Here is a 24,107-nt window from a genome sequence, read left to right on the forward strand (position 1 = left end):
CAAACGGTGAATGGGTGATTTGATGCTGCTTTCTGGTGACACACCGGAGTTGAAAACACCAAAAGCGATATTGCTCCAAAACTCATATCTCGTCATTCCCCCGGAATAAGTACGGGTAGCCTCCCGTAAGAACATAGAAAACTCGGGGGTCACGGTCTCCTGGGCCTCGTATAAACCCATCCTCCATGAGAATTCTACCAAACTGCACTCTCTATATTCACCTCCCAAACGAAAGACCAATGCTTGTGAGTAGTTAGGGTCTTGGACATTTTCATGGAACACCACAATAGAAAAGAATTCAACACACAATTCCTTGTAAACCCTTTCTTGGATGGAGAACAAGTTACTCCATCCCTTGCATGTAAATGAATACCCGTTTCCCATAAAAGTTTTGGTAAGAAACGGGTTTAGTCTTTTAACTAGTCCAACCTCTTGAAGCCTTTGCCAATTAACTGTTGGGGCAATAGCAAAATCCCTGTTGTGTAACCATCCCAATCTAGTGTTGTATCGGGCAAGCACGTCCCTAGATATATTTGTCGGGAATACGTAAAACGGGTGCAAATAAGCAATCCCACCTTGGACGTTACCAGTCTCACGTCTAGGTGCCATTTTTCTGCAATAAATATATAAGCAACAAAAACAAAACCAAATATCCCGTATATTAGTTAATTCTCAGAACAGTTTTTGGTGATGCTCCGGACTCACCTCGTGAGTTTCATGAAACTCACCTCGTGAGTTCGCTATTCACAGCGAGAAATGGTCTCAAAAATCAGAAATCGGGACTTAATTTTGTTGTGAAGGTTTACTCATAAACCATTTTTAAGCATAATCAAGTAACATATGATGGATGAATAATACATTTTGGGCAAAATTTTGACATTTAAGCATATGAAAAACGCTAGCCCCTAAATCAACAAACTCGTGGAAATCAACCAAAAGAAATGCAAAATGTTTACCTTAAAGGAGAGATTACGTAAGCACACGAGTAAATTATGTTTGATTAAGGCCAAAATCGGATGGGGGGGGGGGACCAGGGGACCGTCTTCACTTCGTGAGAGTATAAAAGTGGGTTGGTCAAAGGATTCTGAATTGTTTATGCTGTGGTCCCTTGTTTTCCAAAACTCACGTCGTGAGTTTATTCGGACTCACCTCGTGAGTTTTGTTGGGCTAACTTGGTTGGCCATCTATTCGAACAGTCTTGGGCTAATAAATCTATTGGCTTAAATGTCTCACCCCGTATATGTTATGGACTCACGAGGTGAATTTCTTCGCACTCACCTCGTGAATTATGTCTGATTAAAAAGTATAATCCTAATTAATAATTCTTCTAATTTCACCACTTAATTTAGGAACACCACATTCAACTTTTTACCACTTAGTTTGGATGATTAGATGATTGAATGTCAAAAAAATGCGAAAACTAAACGAAAAACATAAAGGAAAAGAAAATTCAAACCGAGCTCGGGTTGCCTCCCGAGAAGCGCTTCTTTTTCTTGGAGTCATGAGCTGGAATCCTTGTCTCCTACGTTGAGTTATCTGAAGAGTCCACCACAGGATCTTTTGTTCCTTGAAACGCCTCTTGTAAGCTTGAACACGTCTTTTATACGCCTTTTTCGAATTTTCCTTTTTAGCTTTGACCTCGTCTTCATCAAGCTTCCTCTTTGTTCCTTTTGTGCCCAAGTTTTCGTCATTCTTAATCTCCATAATATCCATTTCTTCTTTTACCACTGGACTTTTTACTTTTGAAGTAACCTCCTCTTCATCACTTGACATCTCATCATCCTCTTTGCTTACCCAAGAAGTGGGATTTGTGTAAGTAATAACTTCAACTAAAAATGGAACGGATGCTCTCGGTTTTGTTCTTTTAACTTGTTGAATTGTTTTGATTTCTTCTTCCATGAGCTTCTCTAATTCTTCAAGTTCATTCTCTTCATCAATGTTGAAAACCGCTTCTTGCGCATCACTCTTTTAGAAACCATCTTCTATTCCAAAAACTTCTTTTTCATCTCCAACTCTCAAGGTGAGCATGGATTCACGTATATCAACAAGAGCTCCAGCAGTGTTAAGTAACGGGCGACCAAGAATAATTGGTACATTGGGATCTTCTTTCATATCCAAAACCACAAAGTCTATTGGAAAAACGAATTTCCCAATTTTTACTAAAATATCTTCCACAATGCCCCGGGGCTGTGTCACTGAACTGTTTGCCATGTGAATGGTCATCTTTGTAGCCTTCAACTTCTGAATATTTAATTTTTGATAAAACGAGTAAGGCATCAAATTTATGCTAGCCCCTGAATCGGCTAAAGCATAAATCTTAATATTATTCCCAAACTCACATGGAAGAGTGAGGCGTCCAGGATCCCCCATTTTCTTAGGTATCTCTCCCAATACAGCTTTTGAGCTTTGTTCACTTAGAATCACCTTAGAATTCTTTTTTAGTTGCTGACGAGTGTCTAATAAGTCTTTTAAAAAAATTTCATATTCGGGAATTTTGGATAACGACTCGACAAATGGCGTATTAATCGGGATACCCTTCACGTGCTTAATAAACTCTATATGCTCTCTTTCCAGTGGACTAAGGGCAGCTCGAGAAGGAAACGGTAGAGGCGGACGATAAACCGGAACATTTTCTAAATTGTTCAATTCAGATCGATCCCACGACGTGAACATAGACGGTTCACGACGTGAATTCTGTAATTCAGCATAATTTTGACTTTCGATCTTTAATTTCTTCGGCTCTGGTTTGGGCTGCCTTGGCTCTACTTCTAATGCTTCTAGGAACTCAGATATGGCCTCTTCTTCAGTATCTATAGCCATTACATGAGATTGGGTTTTGTTTTCCGGATTTATCGGGAATATCTTCTCATTAACCAAAGTGGTAAGCTGACCAAGTTGTACTTCAAGGTTATTGATGGAGGCTTGCTGATTCTTTATTAATGCCTGCTGGTCTATCATTATGGCGTGATGATTCTTCATTATAGTTCTTTGTTCTTCCATTGCAACGTCAGTGGCATCATGTCTTTTTTCTGAAGCTTCCATGAATTTCATCAACATGGTCTCTAATTCTGATTTCTTCTCAGCTAGTGGTTGCTCTCTTTGGTAGAAGCCCCAGCCAGTTTGCCTAAATTTCTCTTCTTTTTGCTTCTTGTATTCTTCGTAAGGCAGCCACTCCCTCTTCGGTTTTCTCCAATCTTCATCATACTTGTCCCCACTCGAGTAGCATACTTGGGCTTTCTTGTTTCCATATTCATCCATATTGCAATCCTTTGTCAAGTGTGGGCCACTACATCTTTCGCAACCAACTCGAATTGCATGAACTGATTGGTCCATTTGGGTCAATCTCTTATCCATAGTGCTAAGCATTGCCATTACAGCAGCCATCTCTTCAGTCTGTGTACCTCCATCACCTTTTATTCCATCACGCCCTGGGTTGTGATACTCACGAGAGTGCCTTGAAAACTCTTCAATCAGCTCCTTGGCCTGATTTGGGTTCTTCTTTGTTAGTGGTCCTTGCGAATCAAGGAGTTGTCTAGTCATGACATTCACCCCATCATAAAATATTGACATTTCTTGCTGAATATTGAGGTCATGTTGAGGACAATTCCTTAACAACCCCTTGTAGCGTTCCCAGGCCTCGTACAATGACTCCCTCGGATTTTGCTCAAAGTTGGCAATTGCCTTCTTGAGTTTAGAGATTTTGGAGGGTGGGCAAAACTGATCTAGAAACCTCTCGCGCAACTGGGCCCAGGAGGTGATTGTACCAGGTGGGAGTGCCTTCAACCAGTCTTTTGCTGCTCCCTTGAAAGTGACTGGTAGCATCCTTAGCAAAGTTGTCTCCCTTGGGATATTGGGAGTATTAAAATAATCCGCAATATCGTTCACCTCGTCTAAGTGTTTGAAAGCATCCTCGTAATCCTTCCCGTAAAATGGGATATCTTTCAGTGCAGTAAGGATATGTCCCTTCAACTCAAATGTGGTATTGGGAGGAATCGTAGGATGTACTAAACCCGGCCCCACATCATCTCGAATGCGCTTTTTGTAGTCCCCCATGGCCATCTCATCTATATTTGCCATCTCGTTCTCCGGCTCGTTCTCGGGTTCACTCGTATAAAGGCCAAATTATGTGTCGGATTCGTATTCTGATTCGTGTGGAATAGGAATTGGACCAAGTTCTTCAACTCTGCCTTTATCCTTTGGGGTTGAACTTGACTCTCCTGTCTTCTTTCCCGACTTCCTTGAAAAGGCTGATTTTAGTTCTTGCAATGGCGTCTTCTTTGGCGTGTGATCTTCCTTCGCGTTCTTATTCTTATTTTTGTGAAGGGCGGACTCCGGATCTTCAACTGGCGGCACCAAAGGTGTGTTAGAGCCTCTGGTCATGAACTCCTGCAAACTAAACAAAATACCAACGTAAAAACGAACTAAAATAGAAAAATAAACTAAAAACTAAAGAAAACTAAAAATTACAGTTCTCACGTCGTGAATCTGTAAGATTCACGTCGTGAGTCCTGTAACATAAAAAAAATTCAAACCTTGCTGGAAAATTAACTCTTTGCAGGTTTTATTCCACAAAAAGGATCGATTAACCCAAAGCAAATAAATAAATAATAAACTAAGCCGTTCCCCGGCAACGGTGCCAAAAACTTGATGTGCACGGAAGTACCCACTAATTTTAATATTTATAACCTAACAAACTTAGACTAACTATGCACTTATAGGCAGTGTACCTAGTCAGATTACAGTATAGCTTAGGTAAGTCGGGTGTCGATCACAGGGAACGGTGTTCTTAATTAATCTATTTACCACTAAATTAATCTAATTATTAACAAGCTAAAAGGGTTTTTATCTAATTTTGCAAGTTTAGATGAACTTAATTCTTTAACAAAAACTTAATCAATAAACAAAACACTTATGTTAGTTCGAATCCGCTTTCGCTCAATGGTTATACATTAGTTAGGACTATTACTGTTGGTTACCAATTAAAGAAGTATTAGCAATTTAGTTCTAAATATACTAATTATTAATCAATTCATGTAAATCTATGTATGGTCACACAATAGTTAACACAGAATCAATTATTAAATAAGATTGGGGCCATAAAAGATTGATTAATCAAAACACAATTACAGTCATAATATGAGTTCTCTAACACAGCTTACTTCAATGATTCAATTACTTATCGAAGATTGGTTTGATCTTAGCTCTAATAAACTAGCCTTCACTATATTATTAGGTATTCAAATTCATGCAGATTTGTGTTCACTAACTACACAGAACAAGAATTTAAAGCAATCAAATCATTAACTAAAGCATGCTAGGTAAAATCAATCAACACAAGCATATCATCAACAAGTAAAGTCAAATCTAATGCATTAAAACCATGAGTTCCAGCTTCATCTAGCTAACAGAAGCAGCTAGATTTAGCTGGACATACTAACAGCTAAACAAACAAAAACTATAATCAAAGACATGTTTAAGTGTACCAATCTTTTAAACCAAATTATGAACTTCTTCTTCCTTGGTGTTAAAACCAACTTCCAGGTCTTCTTTTCCTCTGAATTTCGTCTCCAGGAACCCTTCTCAGTCAGCCAACCTCTCCAAAGTCGTAGGGATCAAGGATATATATAATATTCAATTCCTCCTGATTCACCTCGTGAATGCGTAAATATCCGTATACAACACGGATTCCTGATCCGCGATGTTTATCTTCCAAAAGCCATACTCACCTCGTGAATCTCATAATATTCACCTCGTGAATGCGCCCTTTTTCTGATTTTCTTGTCTTTCAAGCCTTCAACCTCCAAATTTCCATTCTTTAACGCTTTTAGTCCATTTTCTTCAAAATGTCTTCTTTTTGGCTGCAAAATATAATTTAACCTTATAAGTACCATTATTCTATACAAATGACCAAAATATATATACAAATGTACTTAAATATTGCCTAAAAATATGTATAAATATGGCAATATCAACACCTTTAAGCCCAAGAAATTCAATAAGGCCCACATAGATGGATCTTTTTTCTTTTGTGAAGAAACTGGACACTGGTAGAGGAACTGCTCCTCTTATCTAGAAAGAAAGTCTGGAAGAGACTAGTACTTCATGTATCTGCGGGATAGAACTTATACTTTTTGTGTAACACTCAAGTACTTGGTACTTAAATGTTAATCTAATATTTGTAACTTGATTGCAAATATTTACAGAAGAGTAACTAGCTGAGCACAAGCAAGTTGGAACTACACTCTCGAAGTTTAGTTTATAATTTATGCTTAGAACATAAATTGCTTGCAATATAAAACAATATTTGTTTTGGAACAATGTATGTTTTAAATTTAGCATGTCTAAATTTTTATGTCTCAGTTATTTATTCAAATTATTGATTATTTACTAGATCGTTTTTCATGACGATAATACTCATATTCTGAAATGATTGAATTCTGTTTCTGAGACCAGATCTCTTAATAGAATTACAAAGTAAATATCAACATTCTATAAATAAAATTAAGTTCTATATGCAAGCACTTTTGACTTAAACTTGTTTTAAATCAAACTTATCCATGACATTGTTATCTTTATTATATAAATGAAATCCACATATTCCAACTTCAAGAAAGGGATCTTTGAAGGCAAATAATGTAGATTATTTGACATATGTGAATCTTATTTATATATAAAAGATTCCTAATAATATTTTCACTAAAGTGTAGAGAAAAATCATTATTAAGGAACTATACACTTTGGTGTATGATTTCCTTTCTAATGAATGCCTATGATTAAGCACAAGATACAACCCACTAGTACCATCTAAAGCCTTCATGATGATAAAGGGTAAATTAAACTTTACTTGATATAGTTTACTTTCTAATCAGTAGAAATGTCCTCCTTTTTTACTTTTTTGGGATTATACTTCAATCATTATTAATTGTATCTAGAATACAAACTCCAACTAATTACATAATTGTAAAATATTCTAAAAGGGCATTTAGATTATTATATACAAACCCACCAAGAATAAGTTCCTTTATTCCTCTGAAAGCTGAGTTAGCAGAAAGCAAGCTTCTAATGACAAAGCAAGTGGGAGGCACATGGAAGTTGAAGTAGCTCAAGAACCATAGCCTGATGTAACAATTGTTGGCACTAGAAAATGTTAAACATGAATAATAGCTATTCATAAACACAAATTGTTCACAATAATGGTAGAAATTATCTATGACTTGAGAAATGTGGAATCTCTCATTGATGAGTTCTTGATGGCTTCTAGTTAAACCATCAACTACCAAAATATTATATCAGATCTTGAATCTAACAAATGACTTAGAGTCATGAACATTGAGATGTAATCCATGTTTAATAATCAAGTATGGGCTTGATTAATCTTCCTCTCTATAGCAAGGCTAGAAGGAGTAAGAGATTCTTTTAGAAAGAATATATACATGGATGTACATACACATTCAGTAATACTTGTTATATAAGGATTTTATCATACTCATGTCATTGACTATGGTCCTTATCATACTCATGACATTGACTATGATCAAACCTTTTCACAAGTAGCTATGATTAGATCTACAAGGATATTATTTACTATAACTTCATATTCTTAATATGAGATATAGCAAATAGATTTCAAGAAAAATCGTTTTTCTTAATAGACATCTACTACAATATATCTATATAGCTTAGCCTGGAGCTTTTCTTAATCCATGTTATCCTAACCAAATGTGTAAGGCTTAAGATCCACCTATGGATATAAAGCAAACATCTCAAGATTGGAATAGTCATTTTAATATAAAGATACAAGGTATGCTTTTATATCAAAATGAAAAAGAACTTGTGTGTTTACTAAGAACTAGTGGGAGGATAGTGATATTCCTAATCTTGTATGAAAGATACATACTTAATCATTTGGAATAATATTCCGACTATGCAAGGTGGTTTTCACCTTGACTCGGAAAGTATTTCTAAAATGAAAGACTTAGGAATGACAAGATACATTCTTGGAATGTAAAATCTATAAGAGATAGATAAAGATGAATGTTAAAGGTTTTAATTTTTTTTTGCATGAAATGAAAATATCTTGAAAGAGGTCAAGATACAAGATTCCTTTGGAAGATTCTTGATATTGTCACATGACCCCATTTTGAGTTTGTCTCAAATGGACCTAGCACATAGGTTGAGCTAGATGAAATTATATATATTTTATTTTCTTGGAAAATGAATCCATCATGTCATATCATGAGATACAAATTGAATAAATGGTTAAATCACTAGATGATTGTGAGAACATTCTAAGAGTACTTAAGAAGAGCTAAGAGAATGTATATGAGATAATTAGTTTAGAATAAAATCTTAATGTAAAGAGCTACATATGATTTTGATTTCTAAATAAATATTGATAATTATGAATTATAATTGGATTATGACTTCATTATGGAATGAAGAGTAAGTTTAGTTGGAATGAGATCCAAGCAAAAACCAAATAGCTTTATCTACTAAATAAGAATACACTACTTTTTAGAAGTTGAAATCAAATATAATTGGATGAACTAGATCATTGAAAAACTAGGTTGAATCCTCCCATTCAGGGATAACCTAGAAATCTTTTGTGAGTAATAGAGTGTACTTAATCAAGCTAAGAAACTCTATGTCAAATAAGAGTACCAATTATATTCTCCAAAATATTTTACTATACTTAGAATAATGTCAAATATGGAGATGATTGTATTTGCAGAATTCAAACAAATTAAATTTAGTCGAACCCATTGATAAAGTCTTTCCTTTTAAGCTAAGTATGAGTGGTCACACTTCATCCATAAGACTTTTATTATTCTAGTAATGGGATTTTGATTTGAATTTAGTATTTGGATATTGGAACATTGTAACAACAACTATTAAATAATGTTTTGATATACTAGGATATGATCATTACATTAATAATTGTTGTGTTCTATATTAACATGTTTAATCCATGAATAATCCTATTATTCTAAAGGTTCATAGTCGGTCATGATTGTGGGAGCAATTATGAAGTAAGACTAATATGAAATGGATTGGTTGACTCTCACTAGATGAAAGTAGGCAAGTGGTTGTAACCAAGTTTCATAGGTACTTGCCAGAGAACTAGTACTGAACGGACCCGCATCAAGATCATCTCATAAATCGCAGTTATGAGTGATACTTGATTAAAATGTATTATCTTTGTATCCTTAACACCTGAGATACATAGTGGGACTTGAGTATAGGGAGTACTGTGCTTTGATATGACCAAATGTTGTTCCTTAACCGGGCAGTTATAAAAGTCATATTCGGGTATGGTGTGAACTATACAAGAGGCTTATGTAGTCAAGTTGGGATTTGTTCCTCTTATTCGTTGAGAGTTAGACATCTAACGCGTGTTACCCAAAGTTGAATTACAAATGAGATTGATTGCGATCCAAGGCTCATGTTTCAACAGGATGTCTGTAACAAATGGATAATTGATAAACTTACCTTAATACATCAATTGAAGCTTAAAGCTTTTGGGAATTGGATGTTGATTAATAACATTCTTCGTCATATGTTATTGGGGGCAGTGAAATGTTGCTAGACGTTCACCACTGTCTATATCAATCTATGATGAGTCTTGTGCAGGTGGGAGATTAAAAGATCTAGTATGCCCAAGAGTCATTATAGAATGATATTGCTAATAATATATGATCCTATAGGGTCACACCATATAACAAGTTACCGTCAATTGATTATTTATTAGTATAATATGATTATTAATAAATATATCAATACTTGTATTTAATTGGAAAATTATTATTTCATGGAAATAATATTTTACTAATTGAGAATTTATTATTTATGGAAATAATATTTATTGGAGAAATAACAACTTATGAAATATATCATAAAGTATGATTATTTATAAGTTATATTTATCCCTTAATAAACTAGTTCAATTTATATAAAAGATAGTTTTATATAAAATAAGATATTTATATATTCATATTTATATCTTAATAAGCTAGTTACAATTTATATAAAATATAGTTTTATATAAAATAAGATATTTATATATGACTAGTTATATAAATATCCCTATTCTAATAAATGAATAGTTTTAATCTCATTTTGTCAAGTGTCACTCTAATACAACTTCTCATTAATATTATGACATGTGTCATGTAGATATATTAGGCAACTCATTTCAAAATTCAAATTTACATTTTCTAATAATATGTTAAATTTGAAGTTATAACTTTAAAATTTTGATATATCTTTTAATTAATAATTTATTTAAAATGACTAATTTAAAACAACTGATTAATAGCTATAAATTTTTATTATAAAAGTTTAATTAATTTTATAACCGTGGTTCCCATGGGTTATAAACTAGTATATATATATATATATATATATATATATATATATATATATATATATATATATATATATATATATGTTGGGAATTCTTTATAAAAATACTTGATTTTTATAAAGATAACATGTATGTGTATAAAAAACTAGCCATGAGAAAACTTTTTTCTTCTTTTGGACATGCCTTTTTCGAAAATTGTAAGGAGACCAAGCATGGTCTTCTTTTGCCATGCTTGGGAAAAAGTTGTCCCTATTTTACTTTATGGTCTCCCTTTGCTTTTTTGGCCTCTATATAAGGGAGGGCATGGAAGGTTAGATGGGATGCTTGAAAGCCTTCATTCTTCCTCTTCTTTGGCTAGCAAAACCGAGAACAAAAGTGCTCCCACGAGGCTGCCAAATTTCGAAGTTAAAGCATCCTTCTTCTCCTCCATTATCTTGCATTTGATGTTAAAAGAATGTCCCTTTTGTTCCTTCACCTTTGAACATATATTTGGTATATATTTCAAAGGCTTATGAACAACCAATTACAAGTGAATACTAGCATGTTTTGATGGTTCTACTCTTGCTTGGTGGATACTTATAGAGAACTCTTGCTTTAGAGTTTCATGCCACGCTTCATCAACTTCCAACCTCCCATGAGGATCAAAGTCTTCAAAGGTTGTTATGCTTTCCCTTCTATGGTTGTTTTAATCTTCCTAACTCTTGCAAAATGATCCTTGGTGGGTAAAATAGTTTTAGTTTTATTCAACATTTTTAAAGCTTCCGTTGTCAATTTTACCGGTTGTGAAACCGGATTTTTGAATAAAAACCCAACAATTTGATGTACACTTGCTTGGTTAACCTCTAGACATTAGTGAGGTGGCACTCCCTAATTATCCCATTGTTTTTCCTTTTTTTTACTAGTATAGCCGAGAATGAGGGGGAAGGAAAAGAGAAGGGATAGGGTTTGGGCCTTGTTTTCTTATTTTCGAAATTATGAGGCCCTAATTGAAGGTTTTAGGCCCATTGGGCCCATATGAGGGTTTACGACCCAAAAGTGATACGGAAAGGGAGTTTACGACCCATTAAGGTTCAAGAAAGCATTCACGGCCCATTAAGGCCCATTACAACAAAGTGAGACATTTTAGGCCCAATAAGGCCCATGAGAAGTCTTATGGCCCAAAATGCTATTGTTTAATGAATGTGGGTCTATTTAAGGCCCAAATAGGGTTCCTTGACCCAAAATAACCAAATTGAGAGTTTACTGGCCCATTAGGCCCAATAAGAGGATCCTTGTCCATTCTGAGTTTGAACCGGGATATTAGGGTTTCAAACCCATAGTTGAGTATATGAGATGCATTGAATTAGGTTTTGAACTTCACTCATGAGTTTTGATTCAAATGGTTGATTTTGAATGAGCATAGTACATGACATCAACTTAGATTACAAGTTATACAAGAGTTTATTACATGAATACAGAATTTCCTAGCCAAAAATGCTAGTTGTGACATCCGCTTTGGGCTCCCGACACGAAAACTTCCCAGGGGGGTCACCCATCCCTGGATTGCTCTCGCCAGAGCACGCTTAACTGCAGAGTTCTTATGGGATCTGCTGCCTTCGCGACTTTAAAAAGCATTGTGACCAGGAAGGTATCCACACCCCTTATAAGGAGTGTTTAGTTCTCCTTCCAAGCTGATGTGGGATCAGGTGCAACCCACCTAAAATGGTATCAAAGACTAGGGCACGGGTCGATGTGTTCGACGGGGACGTCGAACCCTATAATGGGGAGTGAAGGTGGGTTGCACCTGATCTCACATCGGCTGGGAAGGAGAACTAAGCATTCCTTATATGGGATGTGGATACCTTCTCTGTCACAATGCGTTTTAAAGCCGTGAGGGCAGCAGATCGCATAAGAACTATGCAGTTAAGCGTGCCCGGGCGAGAGCAATCCATGGATGGGTGACCCCCTGGGAAGTTTTCGTGTCGGGAGCCCAAAGTGGACAATATTGTGATACGTGTCAGAGGGGGATGTTCCAATTATTTTGTAAAAATTGTTCTTTATTTTAACAATTTTAAAGTTCAATTTAAAACAAACTATTTGATTCCATTAAACTTTTGTAGTATAAACAAAAAAAAAATCACATAACAAAACAAAAATAACAAAGATATGTTATAATTTACAAATAAATAAAACATATAATATAATATTTTTTTGAAATAAGCTTAAAGAATATAATAATAACAATATGATCTTATTTTTACTATAAAATGATAGAGGACGTGTTATTTAAGAACAAAATTTCTAGAATCTTTAGCCAACACCGTTACTTTTCTTCACCCCCAACATTCGCTATTGCTCCGCATACACACACATACACGTTATATAGATCTATCGTAGATTTTAGATTTCGATCTGCGACCAATCACCACATACACTCTTCTTCACCCCAATATCTGCTACAAGTGTACTGGATTTTGCCAAAGATTTGTCTATGTCCATCTGAAGATGACATGTTCCCATTCAAGCTAAAAAGAAAACAATTTCCAATTCGATTACATTTTGCGATGACAATCAATAAAGCCCAAGGATAAACAATTCCAAATGTAGGTATTTATCTTTCAGAATCGGTTTCTCTGTCAAACCTACCATCATTTGCCACCTTAATCATCGTTTTTCGTTATCACCGTAACCACCATACGTTGTTGTTTTCTCTGAAAACCCTACACCACCACCGCTCACTGCATAACTCTCATTGAATTGTTTAAATGTAGTAAACTATTTGCGCCAAAGAACTAATCGCCGTCTCTACAAACTAATTTCTGAAGAAAAAAACTATTCGCACCCGGCGCTTGATGCGGGTAAACGGCTAGTGTGTGTGTGTGTGTGTGTGTGTGTATATATATATATATATATATATATATATATATATATATATATATCGACATCAAACTTGCACTCTGGAGCTGGTAATAAGAACCTTGAAACATTATCCTGCAAATATCCTTCTCTAGTTCCAGGAGCACCACCACCACCACATGTAGTTGGTCTTGCTTTCTTCTAAAAGAAACCCATCTGCTCTGAAACCTGATCTTTACTAATCTCCTTACTCCCATTAAAATCCCAACTCGTGAACACGAACATACCTTCCGAAAGTAATCAAACCCACAAGTGAATTACACGAAACCTGCCCAATCGCCCGTGAAAGCCCTGATTTCAAAAACCCAATTTCCTCCTTGATGATACAAGTATCCACCACAAATAAAAACACCCGATAGGTAATTAGGGAAGAGGGTTTTTCATTATGGAGTTCGTATTCGATTATGGTGTACTTAGGGAAGAGTTTGGTTGGGAGAGCTATGTATGTTCCTTGTCTTATCTGTTCTTGTTTTATGATGGGTAGGTCAAAACAAACATATTGGTTTTTGTTCCCAGTCCTTGCCATTTCACTTGTGGAATGAGTTAAATGAAATTAATGGACCGAGTCCTTACTTGTAGACTGAGTCCAAGCTATTGAACGTTATAACAAACATATTGATTGACATTTTTGGACTCAGTTCACATTTGGACCAATTAGAAGCCAGATCAAACACACTCTAATAGACATATATATTTGATACTAAAATATTTGTTAAGTTACATCAGTTGGATTCTCTGTACATATTTAAGATTCAAACATGATTCAAAATTAAGTAAATATCATTAATTGGGTTTTTATATTTGCATCAGTTACATCATTAAACATATAGATTTAAGATTCACAGTCCACTAGAAACTAAAAATAAAATTCTGAAATACAAAAGAATTGAGAAAATGGGATTGAAAATCAGAAAACAATCAAATTGGTGTTTGATGTTTATGCTTGATTGAGTTAAACTAGTAAGAAAAATCAATGATCGGAAGTTGGAACAAACACATTTTTTTCCCGAATTTTCGTTTCCGTTCTTGATTTGCAGTTTCCTTAACGTTGTTGAAGTATACATATAATAGTATATCTATATCGTAAAAATTTGGTCCCTCTAATATGTTGCCCTATTCCGTCGAGCATCAGACACTTGTTGAAGGGCAGTCCTGGGCTTTAAGAAAGATGACAACTATTGAAGTATTGATTAGGAACTGTAATTAATGAGATCTTTGGCGGTAAAAAGTTGGCTCACATGAGAATGTGTGGAAAGACAAATTTGCCCTCATGTACAAGGCACTTTAGCTTTCTAACAAAATCCGATAACCGAAGCACAAAACAAATAACTGTGAGATATTTGACATCAATGCCCTAAAACTTGGTAAACATGGATATTTTTGTAATTTACTCCCAAAATAATTTTACTTTTTGTTGCTAGCATGTGAGAATCAGGTGGTCAAAGTATATTTCCCTCGTTTCGTGTACGGTGTGCTTCATTGACTTCACACTTAATTCGAGTACTGCTAAAGGCAAAAATTTGACCTGATCCGAATCTGATCGAGCATATGGTATTCTTCTTCGATCCAAACTCAGTTTTAGTGGAGAGCAACCTTGATCCATTGCCATTGATCCCCCAATAAATGAATCCGAGAACAAGTTATTGCAGGCAGCAGATGCGATGATTATTAGGGCATTTTCGCGTTTTGCAAATTGTACTCAAGTTTGTTAAAGAAGTCATGTAAGTCTGATATTGATATCGAGTTGTACGATTGAGATATATAATACGACATTGGATCAAGGAGTGATGGAGTCAAGAATGGATCAGTATGAGATGATGGAGCAAATCGGTCGGGGAGCTTTTGGTGCCGCCATTCTCGTTAATCATAAATTGGAAAAAACCAAGTATTTGTCCTTTTCTATATAATGGGGTTTCTTAGCGTATAGTGTTGACTGTGTGATTGACTGGATCTTTATGTTGTTTAACAATGCAGGTATGTTTTAAAGAAGATTCGTCTTGCTAGACAGACTGAACGTTGCAGAAGATCTGCTCATCAAGAGGTTTGTTTTCCTGATTTTATCATCTATATTGACTTATTAGGTTATATTGGCAGTGTGTTCTTGATTATCTAAGTGCATTCATTGTTTAGATGGCTCTAATTGCTCGGATTCAGCATCCGTTTATTGTTGAGTTTAAAGAAGCATGGGTTGAGAAGGTTAGAAACAAATGTTACTGGAGATTCAGTGGATATTGTATTAGTTTCACAGTTTGTAATCTCAATTGGTTTGAATTTTGTTTGGTAATTTTTCTGATTTGGAATTTATTACTTGATTAGGGTTGCTATGTTTGCATTGTCACTGGTTACTGTGAAGGTGGTGACATGTAAGTCTCTAGAGAATCCAACACTCCTCCCATTGTATATCAAGGCCCTGTTTGTTACCCTGGACATGACATAACAAGTTGTACAAAAGACATGAATACCCTTCTCGTCCTCATCATTGAAAATATCCCTAGAAAGCTTGTCCAGTCATGTCCAGTGCAACAAATGCAGCCTAATTCTCATAGGTTTTTTATAGCTAATAAAAATGACTCATGAATCAGAGCTGAATTGATGAAGAAATCAATGGGGCAATACTTTCCTGAGGAGGTATGTTTTCTAGAAACCAATGTCTTTTTGGTGTATTGAGATGTTTTTGGTCTTTTATTCCATTTTCTATGTTTTAATCATGATTACTAGATTTCTGCATATTGATAATCTTGTCCTTACAGAAACTCTGCAAGTGGTTTACTCAAATTCTATTAGCGGTTGAGTATCTGCATTCAAATTATGTTCTACACAGGGACTTGAAAGTATGTTATAGATTCTTAAATATTCTTGTACTTTTAGGCCCCGTTTGTTACACATGAGAGGACATACAATACAGAAAGTTTGTATAATCGCATACACTTTTGTTATGTCATGTCCTGTGTAACAAATGTAGCCTTCATGTCTTATAACTGACTCTTTTAGCATTATATCTCCAGTGTTCTAACATTTTCCTTACCAAAGATCAAGATGTTCGTCTTGGTGAGCTTATAACTGTTTTCTTCAGTAGAAGTTGATTTAACTTCCTCTAATCTAATCCACACAAAAATTGAGTAATTTATTTTTTTGCTTAGGGGACTTTGGACTTGCCAAGACTTTGAAAGCTGACGACTTGGCTTCTTCGGTATGTTTTTATATTCATATATTTACTTATTTGCCATTGTCGATCTATATATATAATTGAAGTACCTACATATGACATACATCAAAATATCAAATTCTATAAGTCGTGTCACTATGTGTATGTATATATTAATGGAAGTGTTTCTCTTAGTACATAAAGATGCCCTTGATACTATGTTGTAATGGTTGATAACAAGCAAAGAGATTGGTATATCCCATGAAGGAAATTGTTGTATATATTTTAGGGCAGGAGTATGATTCATGGCTGTTAGCTAATCTAGACTTAATTTCTTTAATCCAGGTGGTGGGGACACCAAATTACATGTGCCCTGAACTGCTTGCAGATATTCCTTATGGCTTCAAATCGGATATATGGTCCCTAGGTATTTATTTTTCATTACAATTTCAGTGTACAACAGTTGTTAAATAAACCATCATTTGTTAATTGTTATTCAACATCACTTCTGACACAAGGGTGAAATGGTCATTTACTCATATACCCCAACTTGGGTTCAGTATGCATAATGATTTCATGAAGTTACCCTTGTTAAACTTGAGCACAAACTTTAAGCCACATGTTTGTTGCTTTTCATTTCCCACTTATTATTTGTGTGCAATAATATATTTTAGGTTGCTGTATGTATGAGATGGCTGCTCATCGCCCAGCATTTAAAGCTTTTGTAAGTCCTCTTGATTCTTGAACCAATTTTTCTTACTCCTTTTCTTAATCACTATTCAGCCCATGATTAGGGTTATTTCCAATGTTTACCTTTATTGTTAGGACAGCTATTTGTTTTGTCTTTACTAGTTTTCAGCTTCATCATAAATTGAGGTTTGATCATCAGAATAATTATTTGATGATTGAATGAATCTAGTTCAGAGTTTTTTTTATCTGATTCTGTGAATCATCTATTTTCGTTTGAATGAGTTTTTCTGTCTTTAATTGTGTCCCTTTTCCTCTTCATTAGTGAAAGTTCCAGGATAAAATTACATCTTTCAGTTACAGCATTGTTCTTTCAATTTTCATCTTAAAACTCCACCACCCGATTATAGCAGTGAAAATTGCTTTTTATTTGGATTTCATTGCTACAGTTGGATGGATAATTTAAAATACAAAACTTCAATAGGAAGAAATAAAAGTAGGATGATATTGTAAGCAAATTAATGAAAGTAATTTTGCTATTTCTTGCATTCTTTCAAAATTACTTTTTCTAGCTATTTTAATCTGATGTAATAATATTAATCTAAATCAGTCTTTTTGTTTTTAATTTTCCTTTTACCTCTTCACTAGCAAAAATTCCAGGTTAAAGTTATATATATATATATATATGTTACATTTGTGCTTCTTGAGCCTTTTTCTTTACAAAACACATTTATAAAGGTTTTGCAGATTTATTTTCTTGAAACTATATTATACCACTGCAAAGTAATATTTTCTTTAGTGATTAAACCATTATACTATAGTGGTTTAATCACTACAAAACAATGAAAGTACAAGTGGTTTTCTGTATTTTACCCTATAAATAAATTCAGAAAATTTATTTTTGATTGTGTTATATATTTATTGGTTTCAGGACATGGCTGGACTGATAAGTAAGATAAGCAGATCCTGTATTGGTCCTCTGCCTCCTTGTTATTCTCCATCTCTGTAAGTCAATTGGTTATATAATCTTCAAAAACACAAATATTTAAACAACAATTTCATGATTTATTTTGGGTAAACAAACCTTTCTGAAGTTGTAAAATCAATTTTTTTTTTTTTCTCTTCAGAAAAACCCTTATCAAAGGAATGCTGCGTAAGAACCCAGAACATCGACCCACTGTAAGCATTTTCCTAATTGCACAAATTTCAAGGAATATCAATATACATTATTTTTTTTTAACTTATCTTCTTAAATTAATTAGGCAACTGAAATCTTGAAACATCCATATCTGCAACCATATGTTGACCAATACCGGCCTTCAATTGGTCATCATAACATTACCCCTTCAAAGCCCCTTGGGAGACCTCATCATGATATAACAAGAAAAAAAAGATCTGAAAGCCAAAGTAGCAACAGTTCTTTTAGCGACAAAGATAGTGTCATATCAAGTGAGAAAAACATTCAAATTTGTGACCATAAACCGGATGACGAACACTGCATCGATCCGTTTTTCAACGATGAAATGGACATTTGTGCGTTTAGAATTGAGGAGAAAGAGGTGGTGAAACAACCCAAGTTAAATTACGAAACTACCCCTGTGAAAAATAATACAAGGATGGGGGTTAAAGATGGAAAAATTAGGGAACATAGTTCCCCCATGCGTGGTGGCAGGTTAAAGGCTGGAGGTGTTGAAACACCACCACCACCGGAGAAGGGTAACTTTGAATTCAGGAAGAGAACTCCGGGATCAAATTCCGTGAAGCATCAGGTAGGATTAACTTTTTTTAATTTTTTATTTGGCCCACAAAATAATAATAATACACTATTTTTATAGTTACCTAGACAAGAGGGCAACCCACCCAGTGGGCCCACTATATCCATTGAAGATAAATTAAATCAAAGACTAAGAACCCCACCCCCACCCCAACCAAGTCTTCTTAGAAAACCATCATTCCCAGGAAGAATTAAACAACTAGCCATTGAGCCTTCTACTACTGAACCCATTCAGACTCCTCCTGTTCAGATCAATGTCCACACAACCATCACTAAAAAGGTCCAACCTAATGATCCCATTCAGCCCACAAAACATGACACTCATGATCCCATATCCATTCAGACTCCTCCTGTCCACACAAACACTCAACAAAAACTTGTTTCAAAGATCATACAAGAATCTCGAGTGGGTGTTGTTTCCGATAACAAACAAACCGATAGTTTCAATTCCGTTGCGTCTTCCGCTTCCATTCAGCAATTCCAACCTTACGGAAATCATACTCGAGAAATCCCTGATTCCAGAGTACCCTCGGAATCACATTCCGATTCAACGTCGGCTTTACAGATTCCGACGATTGAAAAACTCGCTCCTGGTGACATGATTCACGGCATCAGTCACAGTAGCTTTCCCGATATTAAAATCTTTTCCTCTCCAACATCTTTGGAGCCATCAGATCAATCTGGAAAAACGGAATTGAAATCGGAGGTTCCGGACACGCCAACGCCAACGCCACCGCCACCGCTGCCGGAAATTCAGGAGGAGCCACCACCGTCAACGCCGCCGCCGCCGGTGAAGGAAAGTTTGGATATAACGTCCACCAGGCAAAGGGCGGAGGCGCTTGAAGGGCTTCTTGAATTATCGGCTGATTTGCTTCAACAAAACAGGCTACAAGAATTGGCGGTTGTTCTTAGACCTTTTGGGAAGGATAAAGTGTCCCCACGGGAGACTGCTATTTGGTTGGCCAAGAGTCTTAAAGGGATGATGATTGATGACACGAATCGGAGTTTGTAAACTGGTACGTTTTTTTTTTTTCTTTTTCTTTGATTGATTTATATTGGTGGGTTTTTTTTATGGTTTTACTTTGAAAAAACAAGATGGTTTTACATTTCCCACGTTGTGTTTGATTTTGTTTAAAGTGTTCTCTGTAATTCATTCATTGTGTTATCTTTGTATATATGGGCATTACAAACGAAACGAAATAATTTTATGAATTGCTTCCGGTTATTCTTGTTCGTTATTATTAAAAGAAACCGCGAGTTCAGATGTATTGTAATTCAAAGTTTGAAATGTTTTCATAAAGGCCAGTGAATATGGGTCACTCTATATTATTTTTTTTGCCACATCAAGCTAGAAAATGGTCAAAACACACCACATTATTTTAACTAATCAATAAACAAAATAATTTTATAATTTTATAAAACATAACATTTTAACTGAACAAAATATAATTTCATATCGTGAATGGCTAAGTTTGTGTTTTCGCTTGGTCAGTTTTTTGGTTCATTGATTCGGTCTACTAACTAATCGTTTACTAACTATTGAATGTATTTCAAATTAACAAACATCATGATTACTATTCAAAATAAGGATAATATTTCATCATAAGGGAAGCATCGTAGTTTTTATTTGTGGACAAAAATATTTGACAAAAATAATTATAAACTTTTAAAAAAAATATAAAATGACATAAAAAGAAAGTGTCTGTTTGGAAAGAGTCCAACTCCAAGCACACATAAATGCACATAAAGAACAAAACTTGCTATTTTTCGAGTTTTTATAGGACCTAGCTAGAACAAAACTTGAACTGTTATCTAATTATACTAAATATGCCAATAAAGTTGTTTATGTTTCATTCTATTGTTAAATTGGATTTCAACCTTACCACCAAAACTTGCTATTATCGAGTTTTTATAGGGCCTAGCTAGAAGAAAACGTAAATATAGATGAACGTATGGATGTTACCAACCCAACCGGTCCGAACCCGAATAACCCAAAAACCGAATAAGGGTAATTGCATGAACCGAAAACCGAACCGATTAACCAATACGGGTTCGGTTTGGTTCGGGTATTAATCGGTTCGGTTCGGTTATTACCCGAATAACATGTACAAGATGATTACGGAGCAAATATAACCGAAAAAAACGAATAAACCGTATTAGGATTCTATAACCCAAATAATAGAATAACAATGTACTTTTATACATCAACGTAAAACATTCAAAGACTAATATAACACAATAACACATTGAAAAAATAGCATTTACATACTAGATTAACATAATGAGAATTAATTTTTTACTTGAGTTTCTTGAGTTGAAGCCTAATTTTCCATGACTAGACACAATATGAATTCGTGAATCCTTAGAGACAATAAGAATGGTCGATTTTTGGAAGTCTGAAACAAGATGAATGATCGACAAAAGTGATTTCGATTTTGGAAATAGTTGAGTAGATTGGTCGATTTTGAAACGACGAAAACAAGCGTTGGATTTTTTTTTTCTGTTATGAACGACGATGATAGAATTGTGAATCATGATGTTGATTTCTGTCGATAAGAGAAAGGGGATGAGGAATGCTTGCTTATTCGGGTCGGGTATTTAAAACCGAATAAGCTCTTATTTGGATAACCGAACCGAATAACCCGAGAACCGAATAAGCATAATATAGATACCCGAAACCCGAATTGAATTGCTTATTCGGGCCTAATTCGGTTCGGTTCGGTTCGGTTCGGTTCGGGTTCCGGACCAAATTCTCATCCCTAAATGAACGAATTATAACATGTTAGATGCTAAAGTAGACGCTGCATAAAGTTTATTGAGAATTTGACAAATTTAACCAATTTCTAACCAAACTTTCCAAAAATAAAATAAAAACATTTTTTTTCAAAAGTAACCATCGAGTACGCAGAGGCAAGGGGTTTCTGTGGACTCAACATTAATTCAAATATAGGAATATTTTGGTAATTTCCATGAGTTGTAGTACCATCTTTATGAATAAGAATACCCTCTATGAAACTATGTAGTTAAAAAGATACGAAGGAAAATCTAACAATAAAATCAGTGTGGTGTAGTGGTAAGAGCTCTCTCCCTTTGTAAGGAAGTTGGGAGTTCGAGCTTGGTATATATCTTTTTTCTTCCTCAAACTCATTCCCTATATAACATGTGGTAATCCATTTAGTTATTCACTTACAACCATAATCCATAGTTCTCTATTATTTGAAGATGTGTTTCTCAAACAACAATCATGAAGAAAGCGTTACCAATTTGTTTGTTTACCAGCACAACCTTAGGATGCCGAGCCCTCATAGTTACACTAACATCAACACTGATGTTATGGATCATTTCGAACTCTGTTTTTGTGGCTATTTGATGTGCGGTAAAATATAATTTGTTCTAAATAACATTCCGTCTGGGTGTGACAAATAATGTCGACTCTTATATGTGGTTCCTGATGAGGTTGAAAGGAGCTCTCATGGACGCTAGAGAAGTATATCGTTCATAACCAATATGAACGATGTCATAACTTCTTCGTTAGGTAAGGTATTCTCTGATTTTTATTACGGGTATTATTGTAAGAGTGTGGTATTGCATGTGCACACAAGACTTGGTAGAAACAAAACATTTGAACATTTGTTCAAGCATACATGCAAATCATATACTATGTATGATTTCGAAGAAACATTTTGTCGGCTACCCCGACCACATGTGAGGTGCTTGCCAACATTGGTCATGCGAAATGGGCAAGACCATATTTCCCTAACATTCGTTGGAATGTACTCAACATTGATATTCCATAATTCCTCAAGGTGTTATCGGTTAATAAACACAATGTACCGATAATAACACTCATTGAGGTAATATGTGAGTACATTAAACAAATTTTTATTCAACGCAGTCATATAAGAGGTCAAATTACCAAAAATTATAATGTTTATTTTTCAGGGAAGTTGACTTGCGTACTCACCCCATATGTAGAGATGATGCTTCAGAGGAGGGTGCACAGGTCTGTTTGGTGACAGTCAGCAAAGATCTCGTCCGACATTTTTCAACTTTTTTATTTTTAAAAAACTTGTGTTGTAGATCTGAACCGCCACACATATTCATGTGGAAAATGGCACAGTCTCGGTATAGTGTGCGGTCATGCTATTACGACATCATGTTATTCAACCATCACAGAGTTTTGCCATATGGTTCAGATATATTATCGATATGATCTGATGTGTATCGAGTATACCAGAAGAAACATGTGCATCATCTTCCCACTCCATCTCAATAGGAAATACTTGACCTAATGATGGTCGTTTTAATCAACCGAATATTTATTTTTAACCGCAATTAATATGTTTGGATATCGATTTGGAACGATGAAAGAAAATTATTATTGTCCTATTATTTTTTACATATTACAAATAAATAGAAACATAATTTAGAAATACCATACCATTATTTATCCTACACAATGTTTTACAAATAACAAAATATATAATTTAAAATTACGTGACAACTTTTAAAATATTCCAAGCATGTTCGTAAGGAAAATCAACACCGTTATTTCTGTTTTTGTATTGCAGCCTAGCCACCTTCAAAATTACTTCTTCATCCTAACTCAATAATTTGTTGTCAATCTTGTGATACATTTTGTTAAACATCTCCACCTTTGATCTTATATCTTTAAACCTACTATTGAATTCTTCTTCTGTTCAATACTCTCTACGAGATAACTCATAATGAAACATATTTTAAAGTTGGCCTAAAGTGATCCATACATCAAATATGAGAGACCGGTGACAACAATATCTTCCTTAATGATTATCCAAGACCGAATGAGCATGATCTCTTCTTCTGAAGTCCATGATATTGGTTGATTTGTTGCCATTTTGTAGTTATATAAGTAAATTGAATGTCACTTTTATTTATAGTGGGTCATGAACATTTCGCACAATCTAATACACACATTTCGGACTGCCATACTAGTCATACAACATTACACACACTCCAATACATAGACTCCTGACCTAACATTCTGGATACACATTCCTGACACCCATTCCGAACACAATTTTAAAGTAAAAACGTCACACTATTAATATGAATCTACCATCCACTACATAACAGATGTAAACGAAGTACATTAGCAAAGTAATCACTTGATAATGAGTTCATATGAATTTGTTTTTTTGCCATTATGAAGAAGAAGATCATTATGTTTTGTCACAACTAGCATTTCTGGCTAGGAAATTATG

General features: G+C 34.8%; 1 protein-coding gene and 1 non-coding gene across 2 annotated transcripts; both read left to right on the plus strand.

Annotated features, from left to right (window-relative positions):
- Positions 1-3,586: 3,586 nt before the first annotated feature.
- LOC145117996 (small nucleolar RNA R71) lies at positions 3,587-3,693 on the plus strand. The gene has a single exon (XR_013712983.1). It is a non-coding gene; the product is annotated as a small nucleolar RNA R71 (small nucleolar RNA).
- An 11,106-nt stretch (positions 3,694-14,799) lies between these two features.
- Positions 14,800-20,089, plus strand: LOC145115225 (serine/threonine-protein kinase Nek5-like). The gene is made up of 14 exons (XM_079051471.1): positions 14,800-15,143; positions 15,233-15,299; positions 15,389-15,454; positions 15,575-15,621; positions 15,841-15,886; positions 16,009-16,089; positions 16,264-16,306; positions 16,399-16,448; positions 16,749-16,830; positions 17,078-17,127; positions 18,022-18,095; positions 18,218-18,269; positions 18,353-18,859; positions 18,926-20,089. Exons 1-14 carry the CDS (start codon positions 15,046-15,048, stop codon positions 19,874-19,876), a joined length of 2,214 nt encoding a protein of 737 aa, XP_078907597.1. The 5' UTR covers positions 14,800-15,045; the 3' UTR covers positions 19,877-20,089.
- The last annotated feature ends 4,018 nt before the right edge of the window (positions 20,090-24,107 follow it).

Source organism: Lactuca virosa, chromosome 5 (genome assembly GCF_052849685.1).
Source record: "Lactuca virosa cultivar CGN04683 chromosome 5, Lactuca_virosa_CGN04683_v6, whole genome shotgun sequence".
Taxonomy (NCBI): Eukaryota; Viridiplantae; Streptophyta; class Magnoliopsida; order Asterales; family Asteraceae; genus Lactuca; species Lactuca virosa.

What these genes read in the sequence shown, in the direction of transcription:
- LOC145115225 (XM_079051471.1), top strand. Translation starts at nt 15,046, where the DNA reads ATGGAGTCAAGAATGGATCAGTATGAGATGATGGAGCAAATCGGTCGG. An exon ending in CATAAATTGGAAAAAACCAA is followed by an intron (nt 15,144 to 15,232) that starts GTATTTGTCCTT and finishes TTAACAATGCAG; the next exon opens with GTATGTTTTAAAGAAGATTC. An exon ending in TTCTACACAGGGACTTGAAA is followed by an intron (nt 16,090 to 16,263) that starts GTATGTTATAGA and finishes TTATATCTCCAG; the next exon opens with TGTTCTAACATTTTCCTTAC.